We start from the raw sequence: 25,305 nt of genomic DNA, 5'->3' as shown, positions 1-25,305 counted from the left end.
ATTCAGGGAGAGCTTTGGGATTCAGGGAGAGCTCTGGGATTCAGGGAGAGCTTTGGGATTCAGGGAGAGCTTTGGGATTCAGGGAGAGCTTTGGGATTCAGGGAGAGCTTTGGGATTCAGGGAAAGGTTTGGGATTCAGGGAGAATTTTGGGATTCAGGGAGAGCTTTGGGATTCAGGGAGAGCTTTGGGATTCAGGGAGAGCTTTGGGATTCAGGGAAAGGTTTGGGATTCAGGGAGAATTTTGGGATTCAGGGAGAGCTTTGGGATTCAGGGAGAGCTTTGGGATTCAGGGAGAGCTTTGGGATTCAGGGAAAGGTTTGGGATTCAGGGAGAATTTTGGGATTCAGGGAGAGCTTTGGGATTCAGGGAGAGCTTTGGGATTCAGGGAGAGCTTTGGGATTCAGGGAGAGCTTTGGGATTCAGGGAGAATTTTGGGATTCAGGGAGAGCTTTGGGATTCAGGGAGAATTTTGGGATTCAGGGAGAGCTTTGGGATTCAGGGAGAATTTTGGGATTCAGGGAGAACTTTGGGATTCAGGGAGCAGTAGCTCCGGGAGGCTCTGCCTGACCCTCGCAGTAACTCTGTGTTTGCAGGAAGCTGCAGAGAGGCGGCTGAAGGAGGGGCCAGCGCTGATCCCCCTCACCCTGGCTCACACCACTCCTGTCCCGGGATGTCCCTGCTCCTCGAACCTCCTCCTAACCCCTCTGGACCTCTCCTGAATCCCTCTCAAATTCAGGAGGAATGCTGGAGAGAGCCTCCTCCCGCTGGATGCAGCCCGGGGGCAGCGCCAGGTGCCCTGCCAGGACCTGGGGGTGCAGACTCCCAGGAAATCCTGGCAAACCCCAGGAGCCTGTGGGGATCCCAGCACCCCAGATCCTGCAGGAGGATCCACTCAGATCCCACCCCAGGAGCCTGTGGGGATCCCAGCACCCCAGATCCTGCAGGAGGATCCACTCAGATCCCACCCCAGGAGCCTGTGGGGATCCCACCAACCCCAGATCCTGCAGGAGGATCCACTCAGATCCCACCCCAGGGCTCAGGGAAGATTCCAGGATCCGGGAATTGTCAGTAAAGAGGGAGCAGCCGGGCAGGGAATCACTGCTGTCCTGGCAGGACACAAATCCTGGGACATTCCCACCATCCCCACACGGAGCTGGGCTGGGCACGGGCTCGGGGAGAGCCCGGCTGTTCCCTGACCCCGTTCCAAGCTGTGTTTATCTTTGGAAACATTTCAGGCACAAGAGGAAGTAATTCAATTAAAAAATCCCCGCCTGCTTCCGAGAGCTGGGAGCAGGAAAGCGCTGCCGGCCCGGAGCGTTCCGGGCAGCGGGACACGGACACGGCCACGGCTGCAGCAGGAAGTTTATCCATAAATCCCTGGGGGACACGGCCCCACAACGGCTCAAACCACCCCAAACCACCCCAAACCACCCCAAACCACCCCAGACCAGCACACACACGGGACAGGAGCTGGAGCTCCCTTTGGAGCAGCCCTCCAGGAAAACTGGAAGCTGGGAGGGTCCAGGAGATGCTTTAGGGGATCCCAGGGGACCCCAAAAGTCCCTCTGGACCTCAAATCCTCTGAGATTCCACCAAGAGCAGCCAGGTGCCGGTGACTGGGGGGAGAATGACCTGAAGGGGCTCCAGGGGAGCTGGGAATGTTCCCCTGGAGAGGAGAAGGGTCCAGGGAGATCTGGCCCTGCAGCCCTGTCCCAGTCCCTCTGCAGCTCTCCTGGAGCCCCTTCAGGCCCTGCAGGGGCTCTGAGCTCTCCCTGGACCCTTCTCCTCTCCAGGGGAACATTCCCAGCTCTCCTGGAGCCCCTTCAGGCTCTGGAACGTTCTGGAAGCTCTCCCTGGACCCTTCTCCTCTCCAGGGGAACATTCCCAGCTCTCCTGGAGCCCCTTCAGGCCCTGGAACGTTCTGGAAGCTCTCCCTGGACCCTTCTCCTCTCCAGGGGAACATTCCCAGCTCTCCCAGGCTGGCTGAGGAGCAGAGCTGCTCCCAGGTGACAAGGGGACAGGGAGGGACAGCAGGACAGGATCCAGGCACAGGCACAGAGCAGCTCCAGGCTCTCAGTGCCCGGCAGATCCCGCAGAGCAGCCGAGGGCAGCCCCAAAGCGCGGATCCAGCCAGGGCTGCTCCTCACGGAGCACCCGTGGGTGCCCTGTCCTGCCAGGGCACGGGGAGCGAGCCAAGCCCTGCCTCAGTTTGTCTCGACCCTGCAGGGATCATTTCCACCCAGCCTCTGCCAGCACCAACATCTCCCACAAGAGCAGAAGGAGTTTTTTGGTGCCGTGTCCCTCGCTGGAGTGTGGCTCACGCAGGGGGAGCTCTGCAGGGAGGGACAGACACAGCTCTGCTGGGAGTGGGGAACTGGGAATGGGGTCAGGCTCCACTGGGGGCTCAGCAGTGCCAGAGCCACCAGAACTGAAATGGGAGGGAATGTCCCACTGATATGGGATGTGTGAGAGTCCCCTGAGAACACCACTGAGCCTGTCCCCAAGTGCCACCGCCACAGGGCTCTGAAATCCCTGCAGGGACGGGCACTGCAAACCTCCCTGGGCACCTCCAGGGCCTGACCCCCTTTCCATGGGGAAATTCCTGCTGCTGCCCACCCTGAGCCTGTCCTGGCCCACCCTGAGCCTGTCCTGGCCCATCCTGAGCCTGTCCTGGCCCATCCTGAGCCTGTCCTGGCCCATCCTGAGCCTGTCCTGGCCCAGCCTGAGCCTGTCCTGGCCCAGCCTGAGCCTGTCCTGGCCCAGCCTGAGCCTGTCCTGGCCCACCCTGAGCCTGTCCTGGCCCACCCTGAGCCTGTCCTGGCCCATCCTGAGCCTGTCCTGGCCCAGCCTGAGCCTGTCCTGGCCCAGCCTGAGCCTGTCCTGGCCCACCCTGAGCCTGTCCTGGCCCACCCTGAGCCTGTCCTGGCCCAGCCTGAGCCTGTCCTGGCCCACCCTGAGCCTGTCCTGGCCCAGCCTGAGCCTGTCCTGGCCCACCCTGAGCCTGTCCTGGCCCAGCCTGAGCCTGTCCTGGCCCAGCCTGAGGCCGTTCCCTCTCCTCCTGTCCCTGTTCCTGGCAGCACAGCCCGACCCCCCGGCTGTCCCCTCCTGCCAGGGACTTGTGCAGAGCCACAAGGTCCCCCTGATCCCCCTTTGCTCCAGGCTGAGCCCCTTCCCAGCTCCCAGAGCTGTTCCTGGGGCTCCAGAACCTTCCCAGCTCCCAGAGCTGTTCCTGGGGCTCCAGAACCTTCCCAGCTCCATCCCTGGACACCTCCAGCCCCTTCCCAGCTCTCCCAGCCGCTCCTCACAGGATCTGTGCTGCAGAAGTGAATCCCCTCCATCCTCCCCAGGGCCCTGACTCTGCTGGGGCAGTGGGAGCAGCGGAGGGTGCAGGAGGAGGAAGAGGCTGAAGCCAAAGGGAACTGAAACCCCACTGACCGCAGACTGCTCCGAGATGGGGAAATGACCCTGCCCTGGAGCCCTCAGCTTCCTCATCGGCATTTCCCAGGGAATTTTCTGCTCCCAGGGAGCAGGGGCAGCCCTGGAGCTGCCCCTCAGCCTGGAGAGGAGCCCTGCTCCCCCCAGACCCCACGGCACACGACCCCAGAGGGTGCAGCCACAATCCCAGTCCTGCCCCAGTTACCTGGAGCAGCTCCTCACCTCGATTCCTTGGGAATGAGCAGGGAGATGGGGAGGGAAGCAGCAGGGAGTGCTGCCAGCCCCGAGCACGCCCGGGGGATCACCGGGGTTAGAGCGACCCCAGCAGCTCCTGACACTGCTCCCAATGGACCCCACCAGCACCCAGACCCCCAAAACCACCCACAAGGATTATCTGGGAACGCTGGGACAGGCTGGGATGAGTCCCAAGGTCACGGAGCCGAGCGGTTCTGCCCCAGAGGGTGCTGGCACTGCCCCGAGGCTGTGGGGGCTCCAGGAGCTGCCAGGGATGCCCAGGCTGGGATTGCTGGGGGTGTGTGCAGGGCCAGGAGCTGGATCCACCATCCCTGGGGTCCCTCCCAGCTCGGGAGATTCCAGGACTGCTCGGTCTGGCTGAGCCAGAGCAGTGATCCTGGGCTGGCTCCTGGATTTCAGCAGGACACGGGGCCCTTCCCGGCTTATCCCAGGGGTTTGAGCTGAGGAGGGGAGATTGACACTGGGAAGAAATCAATAGAAAACATGGCTTGAAATTCCCCATTGCACTGGAAGTTCCTGGAGAAGACAGTTTGCCAAGCGGAGAGGGACTGGGACAGGGCTGCAGGGCCAGGAGCCAGGGAATGGCTCCCAGTGCCAGAGGACAGGGCTGGATGTTGGGAATTGGGAATTGGGAATTGCTGGCTGGGCTGGAATTGCCAGAGCAGCTGTGGCTGCCCCTGGATCCCTGGCAGTGGCCAAGGCCAGGCTGGAGCCTGGGGCTGGGAGCAGCCTGGGCCAGTGGGAGGTGTCCCTGCCATGGCAGGGGGGCACTGGGGGGGCTCGGGGGTCCCTTCCATCCCAAACCATCCCGGGATTCCCTGACCCCCAGGCACACCCACAGCTCAGCCAGGGCCAGAGGCTCTGTTTGACGGGAAATGTGGCTCCATCAGAGCCTTCCCAGAAGGAAACACAGCTCTGCTCCTCCACCCAAAGCCAACAGAGCCGGGCAGGGGCTGGGCCCGCACGCACCTGGGAGCTGCCCTGGAAGGGGACAAGGCTGGAAAGGAGCTTTGTGAGACTTTGGGAGCTCCTCCATCTCCACCAGCCTCAAACTTCCCCCAAGAACTGAAGGGAAATCCTTGGCTCACTCAGACTTTGAGGAAGCCAGGAAAGCCTCGCTGGAGTGAGGAAGATGAATCCCCCGTTCTGTGGAGGAGAATCCAGCTGGAGCAGGAGCGCTCCTCACGGATGTGCCTGGCACATTCCACACACGGAGCTCCCAGCCTTGGAGAGACAGACCTGAGAGAGCAAACATTCACCCCTGCTGCTCTGCTCTGCCAGGAAAACCGACAATCCTGGAATTCTGGGATGGTTTGGGTGGGAAGGGACCCCCAAAACCTCTCCAGTGTCCCCCTGCCATGGCAGGGACACATCCCACTGGCCCAAGTGCTCGGTCACAGCCACCCCTCTGCCCCAAACAGCTTCACTTCCCCCAGAGCAAAACCCCTGGTTTCCCAGAAAAAGGAAAAAACAACTTGGAATTTGACCCAAATAAATCCCATCCCCGGCGTGGGTTTAGGTTTTTCCGAAGCCTCAACAAGTGACTGACCCCCCGTTCAGCCAAACTCAGGAAAAACATCTTGGGATTTACCAAGATGGAATAAAAAAAAAAATATCCCCAACCCTCAAAGAGTTCAACAATAAAACAAACAACTCCAAACCACCCAGACGACACACGAGGGGTGAAACCAAGTCAGTCAGACACGGAGCAAAGGTCAGGGAAAAATGAGCAACAGACTACTGAAAAATACCAGAAAATGGGAATTAACGAGAAATTCCACAGAAACACCGAAAATTGAAACGTTTTCTCCAACATCAGCTTCCTGTCCCACTCGGATTTTCAGGAATATCCAGTGATGTCCGTGCAGACCCCGTGCCCTTGGGGGATTTCACTGGTTCCAGACACAGCAGTCCCAGGAAAAAAACACCCAAAACCCCCAAAAAACCCCGGCTAACGGCCAGAAAATTGGGCAAACACGCTGTAAACATTCCAAAGTTGGACAGGGATTGAGGAAAAGGCTGTTTTGGACGCACAGAGCTCCGGGGAGCCAGAGCAGAAGCGACATTGCCACACTGGCAGAGGCAGGCAGGCCCTGGGGATAATCCCTGCGTGGGCACTCAGGGCTGGATAAATCCCACAGACACATCCCAGAACCGCTGGAAACACGGAGAGACCCCGGGGTGAGAGCATGGAATGGGAATCACCGATCCCAAAAGGCTCCAGGAAAACACAGAGGTGCCAAGAGGATTCTTGAGAGAGGCACAGCTCCGTGTCCAGGAGTTCTGGGTGGACACCAGAGGGAGGGAGGACACGGAGGATGCTGGAAAGTGGGAAAAATGCCCCAAATCTGACCCAAATCTGCCCCAAATCTGAGCCAGAATGAGACAAGGAGCACTGGGGCTGCACTGGATGAGCCCAGCACCGCCCCATTCCCTCCTTCCCACCCACCCAGGAGCGGAGCAGGAGCTGGGATGAGCCCTCCACATCCCTGAGCCTCGCTCCACACCCAGGGAGAAGAGTCCTCACTTCCCATCAAACATTTCTGGGAAAAGATCCAAGAGCTGGCAGCGCCTTCCTCATCCTCCTGCTGCCCAGACCAGAGCCAGGAGATGGGGTTTTGCTTTTGGGGTGGTGCACGGTGCCATTCCCACCCTGTCCCCCTTTTTCTGGCGCTCCATTCCAGCCACCCCAGCGCTTGGGAAATTCCTTCCACCCCAAATCCCTCATGGGCTGGGATGGGGCAGCAGAGCCAAGGAACATAATGTGCAATAATCCCATTGAAATGATTTCAGGGATGGCTGCAAGAGGGAAGCCATTCCCTGTGTCTGTCACTCCAGCCCTCTGCAGCTCTCCGGGAGCCCCTTCAGGCTCTGGAATGTTCTGGAAGCTCTCCCTGGATCCTTCTCCTCTCCAGGAGAACATTCCCAGCTCTCCCAGCCTGGCTGGTGACACTGCCACTGTCCCTCAGACAAGCTTTGACTGGCTCAGGAGGATTTATCCCAGGTTATCCCAGGAATTCCTGCGTGCCAAAGCCTGGGCTCTGCTCCCAGCACTGGCACCTGGAGCTGCAGGAATGTTCCCTAAATGGAACTTGGCACCCTGAGGGTCCTGGGTCCTTCTGGGGCCTGAGGCAGCAGAACCCCCTGGGCACCGACAGGGAATGGAGCTGGGAAGGTTCTGGAGCCCCAGGAACAGCTCTGGGAGCTGGGAAGGTTCTGGAGCCCCAGGAAGAGCTCTGGGAGCTGGGAAGGTTCTGGAGCCCCAGGAACAGCTCTGGGAGCTGGGAAGGTTCTGGAGCCCCAGGAACAGCTCTGGGAGCTGGGAAGGTTCTGGAGCCCCAGGAACAGCTCTGGGAGCTGGGAAGGGGCTCAGCCTGGAGCAAAGGGGGATCAGGGGGACCTTGTGGCTCTGCACAAGTCCCTGGCAGGAGGGGACAGCCGGGGGGTCGGGCTGTGCTGCCAGGAACAGGGCAGGTCCCTTCCATCCCAAACCATTCCATGAATCCCTGTCACTGTCCTGTGAGGCTCCTGTCCCCTCCTGGGGGTCCCGGGCCGGGGCTGACCCCATCCCTCCCTCCCCCAGGTCCCCATCCCAGCCCGGGTAAATCCCGGGATTTGCTCGGAGCCCGGCAGTCTCCATCTGCCCCGAGAGCTGCAAATCCCACGGCGGCTCCTGCGGGCGGCAGCGCCCGGGACAGCGCAGAGAGAGCCCGGAGCTGCCGGGGAGCCCTGGGGTACGACAGCTTCCCACCCTGGGAACCGTGTCCTGCCCCACATCCATCCTGCCCCACATCCATCCTGACCCACATCCTGCCCCACATCCTGACCCACATCCATCCTGCCCCACATCCCATCCTGACCCACATCCATCCTGCCCCACATCCCATCCTGACCCACATCCATCCTGCCCCACATCCATCCTGACCCACATCCATCCTGCCCCACATCCATCCTGCCCCACATCCATCCTGCCCCTCATCCCATCCTGCCCCACATCCATCCTGCCCCACATCCATCCTGCCCCTCATCCCATCCTGCCCCACATCCATCCTGCCCCACATCCATCCTGCCCCTCATCCCATCCTGCCCCACATCCATCCTGCCCCACATCCATCCTGCCCCTCATCCCATCCTGCCCCACATCCATCCTGCCCCTCATCCATCCTGACCCACATCCATCCTGCCCCACATCCATCCTGCCCCACATCCATCCTGCCCCACATCCATCCTGACCCTCATCCATCCTGCCCCACATCCATCCTGCCCCACATCCATCCTGACCCACATCCTGACCCACATCCATCCTGCTTCACATCCATCCTGACCCACATCCATCCTGCCCCACATCCATCCTGCCCCACATCCATCCTGACCCTCATCCATCCTGACCCACATCCTGACCCACATCCTGACCCACATCCATCCTGCCCCACATCCATCCTGCCCCACATCCTGCCCCACATCCATCCTGACCCACATCCATCCTGCCCCACATCCATCCTGACCCACACCCATCCTGCCCCACATCCATCCTGACCCACATCCATCCTGCCCCACATCCATCCTGACCCACATCCATCCTGCCCCACATCCATCCTGCCCCACATCCATCCTGCCCCACATCCATCCTGCCCCACATCCATCCTGACCCACATCCCATCCTGACCCACATCCATCCTGCCCCTCATCCCATCCTGCCCCACATCCATCCTGCCCCACATCCATCCTGACCCACATCCATCCTGACCCACACCCATCCTGACCCACATCCATCCTGCCCCTCATCCCATCCTGCCCCACATCCTGCCCCACATCCATCCTGACCCTCATCCCATCCTGACCCACATCCATCCTGCCCCACATCCATCCTGACCCTCATCCCATCCTGACCCACATCCATCCTGCCCCACATCCATCCTGACCCACATCCTGCCCCTCATCCATCCTGACCCACATCCTGACCCACATCCATCCTGCCCCTCATCCATCCTGCCCCTCATCCATCCTGACCCACATCCTGCCCCACATCCATCCTGACCCACATCCATCCTGCCCCACATCCATCCTGCCCCACATCCATCCTGACCCACATCCTGCCCCACATCCATCCTGCCCCACATCCATCCTGACCCACATCCTGCCCCACATCCATCCTGACCCACATCCTGCCCCACATCCATCCTGCCCCACATCCTGCCCCACATCCATCCTGCCCCACTGTGCCAGCTGCTCTGCCCCACAGCATTCCCAGGAAACTGGGCTGGAATCCTGAACAAGGATGTGTCCAGTTCCTGGTGACACCAGGAGAAACAGGAACTGGTTTGGGGGTTTCTGTTTGTTTTTATAACTCCACAAGGATCAGGATGCTCCTGGAGCTGCATCCAGTGCTCCCACTGGGACATGAACTGGAATTGCACCTCTCAAACTGGAACTGCCTCCTTGGTCAGGACATCAGCCCCACATCCCTGCAGTCCCATCCCATCTTTAATCCCATCTCCAGCCCCACATCCCTGCAGCCCCATCTCCAGCCCCACATCCCTGCAGTCCCATCCCATCTCCAGCCCCACATCCCTGCAGTCCCATCCCATCTCCAGCCCCACATCTCTACAGCCCCATCCCATCTCTAATCCCATCTCCAGCCCCACATCCCTGCAGCCCCATCCCATCTCTAATCCCATCTCCAGCCCCACATCCCTGCAGTCCTATCCCATCTTTAATCCCATCTCTAGCCCCACATCTCTACAGCCCCATCTCCAGCCCCACATCTCTACAGCCCCATCTCCAGCCCCACATCCCTGCAGTCCCATCCCATCTCTACAGCCCCATCTCCAGCCCCACATCCCTGCAGTCCCATCCCATCTCTAATCCCATCTCCAGCCCCACATCCCTGCAGTCCCATCCCATCTCTAATCCCATCTCCAGCCCCACATCCCTGCAGTCCCATCCCATCTCTAATCCCATCTCCAGCCCCACATCCCTGCAGCCCCATCCCATCTCTAATCCCATCTCCAGCCCCACATCCCTGCAGTCCCATCTCCAGCCCCACATCCCTGCAGCCCCATCCCATCTCCAGCCCCACATCCCTGCAGTCCCATCCCATCTCCAGCCCCACATCCCTGCAGTCCCATCCCATCTCCAGCCCCACATCCCTGCAGCCCCATCTCCAGCCCCACATCCCTGCAGCCCCATCCCATCTCTAATCCCATCTCCAGCCCCACATCCCTGCAGCCCCATCCCATCTCTAATCCCATCTCCCCACGGAGACGAGACCTTCACCGCCTTTCCTTCACCACCACACCCCCTCTGCAGACTTTCCCTCCTCGGATGTTTCCTTCTCCCACTCCCTGCGGTCTCCCAAAGCCTGGGCACGAGGTGTGCAGCAGAATTTCCCCTTTTATGGTGAAAGGCAGCAGATCCCAGCTGGGGGAGCTGCCCCCAGCCCTGCTCCTCCCTGGGATGGCTTCCACAGCTCCCAGCTGCTCCCTCCGCGCTTCCTACGGGCTCTGGAGCCGGGAACAGATTTCTCCCAGGATGACTCAGAGGATCCCAGCCCTGTGCCTGTCTCATGACTTCACCCTGGCAGGCTCCAGGCTGGATTTCTGGATTTCTGGAGCTGCCGATTCATCCCCGCGTGCCGGCCGGGCTGGGATGACGGATCACATTCCTCCTGCCTGGCCTGCTGCCACCTGCATCCCTCCCGGCCAGGAGGAATGGCTCACGCTCGCTCACCGATGCTCGGGAAAGGCCTCTGGGGGAAAGGAGACGCTTTTCCTTGGGAAGAAACTTCCCTGGAAAGGGCAAGACTGCAATCAGGGAATGCTGGGATGGTTTGGGTGGCTTGGGACCCCCGAGCCCCCGCAGTGCCACCCTGCCATGGCAGGGACACCTCCCGCTGTCCCAGGGTCCAGCCTGGCCTTGGGCTCTGCCAGGGATCCAGGGGATGAAGGAAAGAGCTCCAGCAGCTGCTCCTTGAAACCAGACCCAGACCCCAAACACGGCAAACCTCGAGTTCTGCACCAGCATTTAACAGAAGTACAAAATCCCAACACCCTCCATGGAATCCCCAAGAGATCCAGCACTTGTGAAAGGTCCTCGTGTAAAACCAGAGCTGCCAAGAGAACCTCGGGTCAGAGAAGAAAATCCACATTCCCTCCCTCGGTGTTGGTGACTGAGGTGATTCCAGTGCCGGGAGTTGGGAGGGAAAAGGGAGAACAGGGATGCCACGGCGAGCGGGCAGAACGTGGCTGCAGATTCTGTGTGACAGGAGCAAAGCAGCCTCCAAACGTGGCCCAAAGCCATCCAACCCAGGGGGGACAGAAAACGTGAAGTGAAAACACGGACCTGAGTCAGGAGAGCCCAGAGGAACTCGGAGAGGGAGGAAGGAGAAGTTTAATGGATGGAGAACTCCCCCAGGAGAGGCCGTGGCTGGGAGGAGCTGGGTGAGGAGAGGGAATGGCTCTGGGGCTGTCTGCAGTGCCACTGTCCCCCTGCCCTGCTGCCACAGTGCTGTGGGCACCTGGGACAACGGGGAACGGCCTCCAGATGGAATTAGATGGGGTATCAGGAAGAAATTCTTGGCTGTAGGGTGCTGAGGCACTGCCACACTGCCAGGGCTGGATCCTTTTCCATGGGGAAATTCCTGCTGCTGCCCACCCTGAGACATTCCCTGTCCTCCTGTCCCTGGGAGCAGAGCCCGACCCCTCGTGCCAGGGAGCTGCAGGAAATCACCTTCCTGCTGTTCTGCAGGAACTGCCAGCCCGGGAACACCTGACAGGTGGGGCTGGAGCTCGCTCCTGCAGACAATTCCCGCAGGAACCAGCCGGATCTCGCTGCTCCCGTGAGCTGGGCTGTGTCCGAGCTCCCTCCTGCCCTGCTGAGCTCACCTTGATCCCGGCCAGGAGCTCATCCCGGTCCTTCCCGATGCTCTGGGGGTCCCTGGGCTCCCCCCGTGGGAGCAGCCGGGCTTTGCTGGGCCCTGAAGCTCAGCCCTTCAACGCCCTGGCTGAAGGCAGCCACTGTCCTGGGCTGGACACTGTCCTGGGCTGGGCACTGTCCTGGGCTGGGCACTGTCCTGGGCTGGGCACTGAACACCGTCCTGGGCTGGGCACTGGGCACTGTCCTGGGCTGGGCACTGGACACTGTCCTGGGCTGGGCACTGTCCTGGGCTGGACACTGGACACTGTCCTGGGCTGGGCACTGGGCACTGTCCTGGGCTGGGCACTGTCCTGGGCTGGGCACTGGGCACTGTCCTGGGCTGGGCACTGTCCTGGGCTGGGCACTGGGCACTGTCCTGGGCTGGGCACTGGACACTGTCCTGGGCTGGGCACTGGACACTGTCCTGGGCTGGGCACTGTCCTGGGCTGGGCACTGGACACTGTCCTGGGCTGGGCACTGTCCTGGGCTGGACACTGGACACTGTCCTGGGCTGGGCACTGGGCACTGTCCTGGGCTGGGCACTGGGCACTGTCCTGGGCTGGACACTGGACACTGTCCTGGGCTGGACACTGTCCTGGGCTGGGCACTGGGCACTGTCCTGGGCTGGGCACTGAACACTGTCCTGGGCTGGGCACTGTCCTGGGCTGGGCACTGAACACTGTCCTGGGCTGGGCACTGTCCTGGGCTGGGCACTGTCCTGGGCTGGGCACTGGACACTGTCCTGGGCTGGGCACTGTCCTGGGCTGGGCACTGGACACTGTCCTGGGCTGGACACTGGGCACTGTCCTGGGCTGGGCACTGGACACTGTCCTGGGCTGGGCACTGTCCTGGGCTGGGCACTGGGCACTGTCCTGGGCTGGACACTGTCCTGGGCTGGGCACTGGGCACTGTCCTGGGCTGGGCACTGAACACTGTCCTGGGCTGGGCACTGTCCTGGGCTGGGCACTGAACACTGTCCTGGGCTGGGCACTGTCCTGGGCTGGGCACTGTCCTGGGCTGGGCACTGGACACTGTCCTGGGCTGGGCACTGTCCTGGGCTGGGCACTGGACACTGTCCTGGGCTGGACACTGGGCACTGTCCTGGGCTGGACACTGGGCACTGTCCTGGGCTGGGCACTGGACACTGTCCTGGGCTGGGCACTGGACACTGTCCTGGGCTGGGCACTGTCCTGGGCTGGGCACTGGGCACTGTCCTGGGCTGGGCACTGAACACTGTCCTGGGCTGGGCACTGTCCTGGGCTGGGCACTGGGCACTGTCCTGGGCTGGGCACTGTCCTGGGCTGGGCACTGAACACTGTCCTGGGCTGGGCACTGAACACTGTCCTGGGCTGGGCACTGTCCTGGGCTGGGCACTGAACACTGTCCTGGGCTGGACACTGTCCTGGGCTGGGCACTGGGCACTGTCCTGGGCTGGGCACTGTCCTGGGCTGGGCACTGAACACTGTCCTGGGCTGGGCACTGAACACTGTCCTGGGCTGGACACTGTCCTGGGCTGGGCACTGGGCACTGTCCTGGGCTGGGCACTGTCCTGGGCTGGGCACTGTCCTGGGCTGGGCACTGTCCTGGGCTGGGCACTGAACACTGTCCTGGGCTGGGCACTGGGCACTGTCCTGGGCTGGACACTGGGCACTGTCCTGGGCTGGGCACTGTCCTGGGCTGGACACTGTCCTGGGCTGGGCACTGTCCTGGGCTGGGCACTGTCCTGGGCTGGGCACTGAACACTGTCCTGGGCTGGGCACTGGGCACTGTCCTGGGCTGGACACTGTCCTGGGCTGGGCACTGGACACTGTCCTGGGCTGGGCACTGGACACTGTCCTGGGCTGGGCACTGAACACTGTCCTGGGCTGGGCACTGCCAGGGCTGAGACCCCACAGCCATGTCCCCACATCTCTGGCCCCACATCTCTGGCCCCACATCTCTGGCCCCACATCTCTGGCCCCACATCTCTGGCCCCACATCTCTGGCCCCACATCTCTGGCCCCACAGCTCTGGCCCCACAGCTCTGGCCCCACAGCTCTGGCCCCACAGCCATGTCCCCACACCAGGGCCAGGGCCTGAAAGCAGGACCCAAGCTTTTCCCACCAAAAAGAGCGACATCATGGCAGCTTTGGAGCAGAGCTGACTCAGAATCAGGGGATTGTTTGGGTTGGGAAAGCATCGGGCCTGACCATTCCAGCACTGCCGGGGTCACCAGGGAGCCCGTCCTCAGGTGACTCCACCCCTGCCCTGGACAGCTGAGCCAGGGCTGCACAGCCCTTTCCAGGAGAGAATTCCCAAAAATCCACCTGAGCCTGTCCTGGCCCAGCCTGAGCCTGTCCTGGCCCACCCTGAGCCTGTCCTGGCCCACCCTGAGCCTGTCCTGGCCCACCCTGAGCCTGTCCTGGCCCACCCTGAGCCTGTCCTGGCCCACCCTGAGCCTGTCCTGGCCCACCCTGAGCCTGTCCTGGCCCACCTGAGCCTGTCCTGGCCCAGCCTGAGCCTGTCCTGGCCCAGCCTGAGGCCGTTCCCTCTCCTCCTGTCCCTGTTCCTGGCAGCACAGCCCGACCCCCCGGCTGTCCCCTCCTGCCAGGGACTTGTGCAGAGCCACAAGGTCCCCCTGATCCCCCTTTGCTCCAGGCTGAGCCCCTTCCCAGCTCCCAGAGCTGTTCCTGGGGCTCCAGAACCTTCCCAGCTCCCAGAGCTGTTCCTGGGGCTCCAGAACCTTCCCAGCTCCCAGAGCTGTTCCTGGGGCTCCAGACCCTTCCCAGCTCCCAGAGCTGTTCCTGGGGCTCCAGAACCTTCCCAGCTCCCAGAGCTGTTCCTGGGGCTCCAGACCCTTCCCAGCTCCATCCCTGGACCCCTCCAGCCCCTTCCCAGCTCCCTCAGGAATTCTCCAGCCCCTTCCCAGCTCCCTCAGGAATTCTCCAGCCCCTTCCCAGCTCCATTCCCTTCCCTGGGAGGCACAGCGTGCTGGGATCAGTGGGATCAGGAGCTGATCAGCCCTGCCCCGGGGAGGGGGTGGCGGTGACAGCGGCGGTGACAAGACACAAGTGGCTTTATCTGAGCAGATGGGGCAGGAAGAGGCTGCAGAGCTCAGGGAGAAGCTGCTTTGCTGCATTTCCTGCAGCTCCCCGCAGAAACACCTCAGCTCAATCACCCCACACTCGGCTCTTCCTCCCCAGAAATCCCCCAGTGCCACCAAATCTCCTCCATCAGCTCAGACACGCTCCAGGCTCCGTGGATCCAGGGCAGGCTGCTCCCTGCCAGGGGACACGTGGCACCGGGAGCCGCTCCATAAACAGAAACATCTGGAATTGGTGCGGGAGGAAAGGAGAGGGAGGGTCCTCACTGCTGCTCGTCCCGACCCCCACCCACTGCCTGCCCCTAAAGCACTTCCTAAATCTTTCCACAGGGTTCCAGCTGTTCCTAAAGCCTCTCACAGGGTCTCAACAGTCCCTGAATCCTTCCACAGGGTCTCACCAGACCCCAAATCCTTCCACAGGGTCCCACCAGTCCCTAAATCCCCTCACAGGGTCCCAACAGTTCCTAAATCCTCTCACAGGGTCTCACCAGACCCCAAATCCTTCCACAGGGTCCCACCAGTCCCTAAATCCCCTCACAGGGTCTCAACAGACCCCAAATCCTCTCACAGGGTCTCAACAGTCCCTGAATCCTTCCACAGGATCCCAGCAGCCCCTAAATCCTTCCAAAGGATCTCAACAGTCCCTAAATCCTTCCAAAGGGTCCTAGAAGTTGCTAAATCCTTCCACAGGGTCCCAGCAGTTCCTAAATCCTCACACAGGGTCCCACCAGACCCCAAATCCTTCCTCAGGGTCCCACCAGTCCCTGAATCCTTCCATAGGGTCCCAGCAGCCCCCAAACACCCCCAGAGGGTCCCAGCAGACCCCAAACACCCCCAGAGGGTTCCAGCAGCCCCCAAATGTCCCAGGAGGGTCCCAGCAGCCCCCAAACACCCCCAGAGTGTCCCAGCAGCCCCCAAACACCCCCAGAGGGTCTCAGCAGCCCCCAAACACCCCCAGAGGGTTCCAGCAGCCCCCAAACACCCCCAGAGGGTTCCAGCAGCCCCCAGAGGGTTCCAGCAGCCCCCAAATGCCCCAGGAGGGTCCCAGCAGCCCCCAAACACCCCCAGAGGGTCCCAGCAGCCCCCAAATGCCCCCAAACCCTCCAGGCCTGCCCTGGAAGGGCCGAACACCCCATTCCCAGAGTCAGGAATTCCCTGCCCCGAGGCCAGCAGGCTCTGGGAGCTCGCCCTGGCCACAAGAGCAGCATTTAGTGGTCAGGAGCTGAGCAGCCACAGCAGGAACAGAGCAGCCCCGGAGGCGTCACCGCTGTAATCCCAGAGAGAAGAGGGAGGAAAGCTCCTGCAGATCCCGTCCCTGCTGCCCCCAGGTGTCGCAGGGATCCAAACCAAAGGGGTTTTTGGGGTGAACTCCTCCCCGTGCAGCTCCAGGGCACGTCCCAAGCGGGGTTTGTTTGTGTTTTTAGCACCCACAAAAGCGCAGCTGCTGCCCCAGCACGGTGCTGGAATGGGAAGAGGGAACTGGCTCCAAGGAAAGGCGTCGGGTTGAGGGGAAAACGTGAGCTGGGGTGAGGGAGAGCGGAGAGAAAAGTGCTAAATCCTCACTGGCAGCACATAAATATCACCAAAAAACAGGACAAGGATCTGGGAACGACACCTGGGCTGTGTGAGCACCTCACCTTCAGCCACCATCCCAAAACAGGGACTGCCAGCTCCAAGGAACAGCACTCACCCTCCCTGCTCACAGCAGCAGGGAATTCCGGCAAGGAACCCCAGCTGGACACGGGAACGTGTCTGGAGGGGGAGAAATGAGCAGCCCAGAGCTGCAGCTCTGATCTCCCTGCTCCAGGTCCAGCCTGACACATCCCACAGCGATAATAACAATCTTCACTCCAACATGGAAAAGGAGGGGAGTCCAGGGAACGGAGCTGGGAAGGGACTGGAGGTGTCCAGGGATGGAGCTGGGAAGGTTCTGGAGCCCCAGGAACAGCTCTGGGAGCTGGGAAGGTTCTGGAGCCCCAGGAACAGCTCTGGGAGCTGGGAAGGGTCTGGAGCCCCAGGAACAGCTCTGGGAGCTGGGAAGGTTCTGGAGCCCCAGGAACAGCTCTGGGAGCTGGGAAGGTTCTGGAGCCCCAGGAACAGCTCTGGGAGCTGGGAAGGGGCTCAGCCTGGAGCAAAGGGGGATCAGGGGGACCTTGTGGCTCTGCACAAGTCCCTGGCAGGAGGGGACAGCCGGGGGGTCGGGCTGTGCTGCCAGGAACAGGGACAGGAGGAGAGGGAACGGCCTCAGGCTGGGCCAGGACAGGCTCAGGCTGGGCCAGGACAGGCTCAGGCTGGGCCAGGACAGGCTCAGGCTGGGCCAGGACAGGCTCAGGGTGGGCCAGGACAGGCTCAGGCTGGGCCAGGACAGGCTCAGGCTGGGCCAGGACAGGCTCAGGCTGGGCCAGGACAGGCTCAGGCTGGGCCAGGACAGGCTCAGGTGGGCCAGGACAGGCTCAGGATGGGCCAGGACAGGCTCAGGGTGGGCCAGGACAGGCTCAGGGTGGGCCAGGACAGGCTCAGGATGGGCCAGGACAGGCTCAGGGTGGGCCAGGACAGGCTCAGGGTGGGCCAGGACAGGCTCAGGATGGGCAGCAGCAGGAATTTCCCCATGGAAAAGGGGTCGGGGTTTGGAAGTGCCCAGGGAGGTTTGCAGTGCCCATCCCTGGAGGTTTAAAATCCATGAGGATGTGGCACTTGGGGACAGGCTCAGCGGTGGCCTTGGCAGGGCTGGGAACGGCGGCACTGGATGGGCTCTGAGGGCTTTTCCAACCTGAACAAGTCCATAATTCCAAGATGAATCTGTCCCCATCCACAAGCACACCTCAGTAGAGCAGGAGGAGCTCAGGCCCCACCCTGGGGACAGCTGTGACCCCGTCACTGTCACTGCCACTGTCCAACTCCTGGGTGGGACCCACAGCCCACAGAGCTGCTCCTCCCTGGCAGGAGTTCAAAGGGAAGGAGACGAGGATTAATGGAGCTGCTGGGATCACAAGAGCCGCAGTTCCCAGGCCGCTGGATGCAGCTGGAAGCTGAGGGGGCCAGCGGGAGGGGTGACCCCTTCCAGAGGCAGCCAGTGGCTGCACATGGAATCCGAGAATCCCGGGATGGTTTGGGAGGGAAGGGACCTCAAACATCACCCAGTGCCCCCCTGCCATGGCAGGGACACCTCCCACTGGCCCAGGCTGCTCCCAGCCCCAGGCTCCAGCCTGGCCTTGGCCACTGCCAGGGATCCAGGGGCAGCCACAGCTGCTCTGGCAATTCCAGCCCAGCCAGCAATTCCCAATTCCCAATTCCCAACATCCAGCCCTGTCCTCTGGCACTGGGAGCCATTCCCTGGCTCCTGGCCCTGCAGCCCTGTCCCAGTCCCTCTGCAGCTCTCCTGGAGCCCCTTCAGGCCCTGCAGGGGCTCTGAGCTCTCCCTGGACCCTTCTCCCCTCCAGGGGAACATTCCCAGCTCTCCTGGAGCCCCTTCAGGCCCTGGAACGTTCTGGAAGCTCTCCCTGGACCCTTCTCCTCTCCAGGGGAACATTCCCAGCTCTCCTGGAGCCCCTTCAGGCCCTGGAACGTTCTGGAAGCTCTCCCTGGACCCTTCTCCTCTCCAGGGGAACATTCCCAGCTCTCCTGGAGCCCCTTCAGGCCCTGGAACGTTCTGGAAGCTCTCCCTGGACCCTTCTCCTCTCCAGGGGAACATTCCCAGCTCTCCTGGAGCCCCTTCAGGCCCTGGAACGTTCTGGAAGCTCTCCCTGGACCCTTCTCCTCTCCAGGGGAACATTCCCAGCTCTCCTGGAGCCCCTTCAGGCCCTGGAACGTTCTGGAAGCTCTCCCTGGATCCTTCTCCTCTCCAGGTGAGCACCCCCAGCTCTCCCAGCCTGGCTCCAGAACAGAGAGGGCTCAGCCCTGGAGCAGCTCCGGGGCCTCTCTGGATTTTTCCCTCTCACATTCCCACCTTTCCCACCACGGGCACGCGGCCGGGAGCAGCTCTGCACGTGGCAGGCCCATTCCCAGCCTCGGTTTCCCTGTGCAAATATTGACCCGGAGCAAACAGCTCCACCACTGCTGCCATCCCTGGGGGCTTTTCCACGGCTGGGATTTTCCTGGAGGCTCCCAGAACCCGGCTGAGTCAAACCCTGAGTCACTCGGCCACGGCCACGCACGACAGAGTGACACGGGTGGGTCCGTCAGGAGAGCCAGAACCCAACCCAAAACACGGCAGCAGGAGGAGCCCTGAGAGCCCTGCCCTGCCCTGGGATCCTCCTCAGCTTCTCCCACCAGGAACCAGCTCCAGGAGCTCCTGGGGAAGGGCAGGATGTGTCCTGTGTCCTCACAAAATCCACCCCAAAACCTGCCCCAAACACCGAGCAGGGAGCAGCTTCCTCCTGCCGCCCACGGAGCCACCGAGCCCCGGGCTGGGAGTTTGAGGAGGGCACAAACGTGGGGTGATGATTGCTGTGTGAGCAGGAAACAGAGAAACCACGGCCCCTGCCCGCGGCCTCCGAGCAGCCTCGGCATCCTCCAGAGCCAGCCCGACACCCACGGGACAGCAGCAGCTGCTCTGGAGTGCAGCAGGGATCAGTCCTGGGATGGTTTGGGAGGGAAGGGACCCCCGAGCCCCCCCAGTGCCCCCCTGCCATGGCAGGGACACCTCCCACTGGCCCAGGCTGCTCCCAGCCCCAGGCTCCAGCCTGGCCTTGGCCACTGCCAGGGATCCAGGGGCAGCCACAGCTGCTCTGGCAATTCCAGCCCAGCCAGCAATTCCCAATTCCCAATTCCCAACATCCCACCCCCATCTCCCCTTTCCCAGGGAATTCCCTCCATTCCCTCTCTCCAGCCCTGCCCCGGCTCCGCTCCAGGAAGGAATTTTGGGATCCAGGGGTTTCCCTGGGAATCTCGGCACTGCAGGAAGGGTCTCCCTTCCCTTTTCCAGCCCCAGCTTCCAGAAAAATCCCTCGGGATGGATTCAGAGCCTCCCAAATCCCAGAATGGTTTGGGATGGGATCCAGGGACCTTCAATCCCATCCCATTCCAATCCCACCATCCCAGGCTGCTCCAAGCTTTCCTTGGCCATTCCCGGGGTCCAGGGGCAGCCCCGGCTGCTCTGGGAATTCCCAATTCCCAACATCCCAACATCCAGCCCTGTCCTCTGGAAGCTTTTAAAGCCTTTAAAAGGTGCTCCTGGATGTGGTTCCCGGTGGGAGAAGCTGAAGGGGATCCGCAGGCCGGGGCAGGGCTCTCAGGGCTCATCCTGCTGCTGATTTTCCTGGCTCTGGGAAATCCCAAATGGATGCCAAGCTGGGTTTTGGCTCCCACCATCCAGGCCTTGCCCATCCAGTGCTCCCTGTCCAAAACTTCCAGACTCCTTCAGACACAGTTTGGAATTGAGCTGTCCTGGATTCTCAGGGCATGGGGGATGCACAGATAAAACCCCTCAGATCCCAAGGTAAAACCAGGCCCAATCCCAGCTCTGGGAAGCTGTCATTCCCTTTAATCCCAAAGTAAAACCAGGCCCAATCCCAGCTCTGGGAAGCTGTCATTCCCTTTAATCCCAAAGTAAAACCAGGCCCAATCCCAGCTCTGGGAAGCTGTCATTCCCTTTAATCCCAAAGTAAAACCAGGCCCAATCCCAGCTCTGGGAAGCTGTCATTCCCTTTAATCCCAAAGTAAAACCAGGCCCAATCCCAGCTCTGGGAAGCTGTCATTCCCAGGTAAAACCAGGCCCAATCCCAGCTCAGGGAAGCTGTCATTCCCAGGTAAAACCAGGCCCAATCCCAGCTCAGGGAAGCTGTCATTCCCAGGTAAAACCAGGCCCAATCCCAGCTCAGGGAAGCTGTCATTCCCAGGTAAAACCAGGCCCAATCCCAGCTCTGGGAAGCTGTCATTCCCAGGTAAAACCAGGCCCAATCCCAGCTCAGGGAAGCTGTCATTCCCAGGTAAAACCAGGCCCAATCCCAGCTCAGGGAAGCTGTCATTCCCAGGTAAAACCAGGCCCAATCCCAGCTCAGGGAAGCTGTCATTCCCAGGTAAAACCAGGCCCAATCCCAGCTCAGGGAAGCTGTCATTCCCAGGTAGATCCAGGCCCAATCCCAGCTCAGGGAAGCTGTCATTCCCAGGTAAAACCAGGCCCAATCCCAGCTCAGGGAAGCTGTCATTCCCAGGTAGATCCAGGCCCAATCCCAGCTCAGGGAAGCTGTCATTCCCAGGTAAAACCAGGCCCAATCCCAGCTCTGGGAAGCTGTCATTCACAGGTAAAACCAGGCCCAATCCCAGCTCAGGGAAGCTGTCATTCCCAGGTAAAACCAGGCCCAATCCCAGCTCAGGGAAGCTGTCATTCCTAGCACGGCCCAGCCTAGCACGGCCCATCCTGGCACGGCCCATCCTGGCACGGCCCAGCCTGGCACGGCCCAGCCTGGCACGGCCCAGCCTGGCACGGCCCAGCCTGGCACGGCCCAGCCTGGCACGGCCCACGGCTCTGCCAGAGCAACCCAACCTGTACAGCAATTAGTCACCGGCAGATGAGCGCCGCTGCCCTTCCTCCAGCATTATCTAAGCAGGGAGGGGGGTGGGAAAACAGAGCTGGGAATGCTGCCAGGCTGATCCCAAAAAACCACAGAACTGCTGTGGGTCCATCTCTACATCCCCGGGGACAGGATGCAGGAGAATGCTCGGGCACCTCCAGACTGGCATGGGCAGGGGTTTGCTGCGGCTGTCACAGAGCTGCCACAAGTGCTGGTGCCTCATCCTGGACATGTCACTTGTCACTGGGCCCTCCCAGCAGCCAGGAGCCTCGGGCTGGTGTCTGGGACCTGTCCCTTCCCTCCCAGGGCATCCTGGATCCATCCTCTGCCTTCCCAGGGCATCCTGGATCCATCCCCTTCCCTCCCAGGGCATCCTGGATCCATCCCTCTCCTTCCCAGGGCATCCTGGATCCATCTCCCTCCTTCCCAGGGCATCCTGGATCCATCCCTCTCCTTCCCAGGGCATCCTGGATCCATCCTCCTCCTTCCCAGGGCATCCTGGATCCATCCCCTTCCCTCCCAGGGCATCCTGGATCCATCCCTCTCCTTCCCAGGGCATCCTGGATCCATCCCTCTCCTTCCCAGGGCATCCTGGATCCATCCTCCTCCTTCCCAGGGCATGCTGCATCCATCCCCTTCCTTCCCAGGGCATCCTGGATCCATCTCCCTCCTTCCCAGGGCATCCTGGATCCATCCCCCTCCTTCCCAGGGCATCCTGGATCCATCCTCTCCTTCCCAGGGCATCCTGGATCCATCCCTCTCCTTCCCAGGGCATCCTGGATCCATCCTCTCCTTCCCAGGGCATCCTGGATCCATCCTCTGCCTTCCCAGGGCATCCTGCATCCATCCCTCTCCTTCCCAGGGCATCCTGGATCCATCCCTCTCCTTCCCAGGGCATCCTGGATCCATCCCTCTCCTTCCCAGGGCATCCTGGATCCATCCCTCTCCTTCCCAGGGCATCCTGGATCCATCCCTCTCCTTCCCAGGGCATCCTGGATCCATCCCACTCCTTCCCAGGACATCCTGGATCCATCCCTCTCCTTCCCAGGGCATCCTGGATCCATCCCTCTCCTTCCCAGGACATCCTGGATCCATCCTCCTCCTTCCCAGGACATCCTGGATCCATCCCCCTCCCATGGTATCCTGGATCCATCTCCCCACAATATCCTGGACCCATCACCTCCATGCAGAGGTGAGTTAAATCCAAAAGAAAGTGAATTTTTACATCGGAAGAAGATGATTTGTGAAGTGTGAGCTGCTCCCTTCCCGTGGCACAGAATCCTGGAGTGATTTGGGTGGGAAGGGACAGGAAGCTCCTCTCGATCCCAGGCTGCTCCCAGCCCCCATGTCCAGCACTGCAGGGATCCAGGGGCAGCCACAGCTCCAGGAATTCCATTCCAGGGCCTCCCCACGCTCCCAGCCAGGAATTCCTTCCCAATATCCCACCTGAACCTGTTCTTCCTTGTGGCTGTCCCACTGCAGCCAACCACGTCACCTCACAGCATCGTCCCTCTCCCCAAACAAATCCCAACAACCCCCGGCACACGTGGGACATTTCTGCTCCCCTGGAAACTCAGGGAGACACAGCGAGGAACACCGGGACCCAGGAACACCGGGAACGAGGAACACCGGGAACGAGGAACACCGGGAACGAGGAACACCGGGAACGAGGAACACCGGGAACGAGGAACACCGGGAACGAGGAACACCAGGCACAAAGAACAGCGGGAACGAGGAACACCGGGACCCAGGAACACCGGGACCCAGGAACACCGGGAACGAGGAACACCGGGAACGAGGAACACCGGGCACCAGGAACACCGGGCACCAGGAACACCGGCACACAGAACACCGGGACCCCAGAACACCGGGTCTCTGGTCCCCACCAGTCACCAAGCAGTTCAAAGCAGCAGTCTGAAGGTGCAGCTCTCAGCTGCAGCATCCTCAGGGAGGAGAGGAGGAGGAAGGTGCAGGAGGAAACACCCAGAAGCAGGACAAAAGGTGTACAAGCACCCAGCATCGCTCCAGCCTCCCCCTCGCTCCTGAGAGGACGTGGAATCTGCTCCCAGATGGAATCCTGGAATCTCCCCAGGCACGATTTGAGCCACGGGAGAGCAGCTCCTGCCCATCCCAACACCCCAGGACAACGGGACACTGGGGGAAATGCCTGCAGTAACAACAACACCACCACCAAAGCAACACCACACGGGCAGAAAGCTCTCAGGAAACACCAAGCTCTGACCCAGCTTGCTCCACACACACCTCACCCCTCCTGCCTCCCAGCAGGGACCCGCTCCAGCCCCGGGGACAGCGGGTGGGGCTGGGATCCACCCCGGCACCGCGGATCTGCACCGAGCTCCCGGCTCCATCCTCTGACAGACAAACCCTGCTCAAAACTTCCCCAGCTCCCAGCACAGCCTTGGAATAACCTCGGTGACAGCCGGGAATGTGCCCGGTGGGAAGAGATGCTGGGGGAATTCTGCAATAAAGCCCTGATTTTAGGTCATTTCACCTCCTGTGTGACCCTGCCAAAGCTCCTTTTCCCCAAGAGCCGCCGGGGCAGGAAGCAGAAGGAAACACGATGGGAAGAAACCCTTAAACCTCAAACAAGGAACACGCCACCACCAAAACAACCAACAGCATCACCTGACAGCAAGCAGGGATGCGGGAGAGGATGGAGGAATGAGGTGTCCAACACATCCAGGGGTCAGGAGCAGCCACGGGAGCAGGGACGGCACGAGGAGCTGTCTGAGGGGGCTGGGAGCAGGACACCCCTTCCAGGGGCTGGGGATGCCCGGGGAGCGGGGCTGGAGGCTCAGCACCCCTTCCAGGGGCTGGGGATGCTCGGGGAATGGGGCTGGGGGCTCAGCACCCATCCCAGGGGCTGGGGATGCCCGGGGAGCGGGGCTGGGGGCTCAGCACCCATCCCAGGGGCTGGGGATGCTCGGGGAATGGGGCTGGGGGCTCAGCACCCATCCCAGGGGCTGGGGATTCCCGGGGAGCGGGGCTGGGGGCTCAGCACCCATCCCAGGGGCTGGGGATGCTCGAGGAGTGGGGCTGGGGGTTCAGCACCCCTTCCAGGGGCTGGGGATGCTCAGGGAATGGGGCTGGAGGCTCAGCACCCATCCCAGGGGCTGGGGATGCCCGGGGAGCGGGGCTGGGGGCTCAGCACCCATCCCAGGAGCTGGGGATGCTCAGGGAATGGGGCTGGGGGCTCAGCACCCATCCCAGGGGCTGGGGATGCTCGGGGAATGGGGCTGGGGGCTCAGCACCCATCCCAGGGGCTGGGGATGCCCGCGGGAGGCAGGATGGGCAGCAGCACGGCCCATGGCCGGGGCTGTGGATGCGCAGGGCCCGGGGCCGGGGCCATGCCCGGAGCACGGCAGTGTCCCCTGCAAGCCCAGCCGGTGTTTCCGGAGCGGTGACAGCTCCGTGACAGGCGGGGGAGGGGGGACACACCGAAACCACCCAAACCCTGAACGCGCCCAACCGCGCAGGGGCGGCTCCGGCTGCCGGGACCCTGCCCGGGGCTGCTCCGAGGGGCTGCACCGGGGGCCCACACCCGCCCCCTGCTGCCCGGCCCGGCACCGGCCACGGCCCCGCAGCCCCGGCACGGCTCCGCTGCCCCGGCCCGGGCTCTCCCCGCACGCCCGGGACGGCTCCACAACCTCGGTCCCGGTCCAGGACCGCCCCGTAGGCCCCGCGCCCCCGCGCCCCCCTCACAGCCCCGGCCCCGCAGCCCCGGCCGGGGCGGCCCGCGCGGGCCCGGCCCCCCCGCGTCCCTCGGCCGCTCACCGCGCTTGCCGGGATCGTATCCCACGAGCACGAAGTAGTCCGCCAGGCGGGCCATGGCGGCGGGGGCGGCCCGGGCCGCCCCCGGGGAGCCCCGCGAGGCCGCGCTCGGCTCCCCAGGGCGCCGCCGCCCGCCCGCGCCCACCGCCCGCCGCCGCCGCCGCCATCTTGGCCCCGCAACACCGCGCCTGCGCCAGCGCCGGGCGCCGTGGGGGGCGGGGCCGCGCCTCCCATTGGCTGAGGCCGGGAGGGGCGGGGTCAGACGGGGAGGGGGCGGGGCCGGGGCGCGGGGCTTCCCCGATGGGGGGGGCGGG

The 25,305-nt window shown here is 62.3% G+C and overlaps 1 protein-coding gene across 3 annotated transcripts in view; it reads right to left on the bottom strand.

Moving 5' to 3' along the window:
* The window catches only part of SBF1 (SET binding factor 1), a 103,097-nt gene extending 77,990 nt beyond the window's left edge, over positions 1-25,107 (bottom strand). For all 3 annotated transcript variants that reach the window (XM_088055193.1, XM_088055195.1, XM_088055196.1), the window contains exon 1: positions 24,995-25,107. In XM_088055193.1, coding sequence (XP_087911319.1) covers positions 24,995-25,049 — 55 coding nt within the window. In that variant the 5' untranslated portion in view covers positions 25,050-25,107. The remainder of the gene's footprint in view (positions 1-24,994) is intronic.
* Between the last annotated feature and the right edge of the window lie 198 nt (positions 25,108-25,305).

Source organism: Pseudopodoces humilis, chromosome 5 (genome assembly GCF_049639895.1).
Source record: "Pseudopodoces humilis isolate 2021_Gansu_Grassland_sample_001 chromosome 5, ASM4963989v1, whole genome shotgun sequence".
Taxonomy (NCBI): Eukaryota; Metazoa; Chordata; class Aves; order Passeriformes; family Paridae; genus Pseudopodoces; species Pseudopodoces humilis.
Note: the sequence above shows the minus strand (reverse complement) of the source record. Positions and strands in the feature narration are given on the sequence as shown.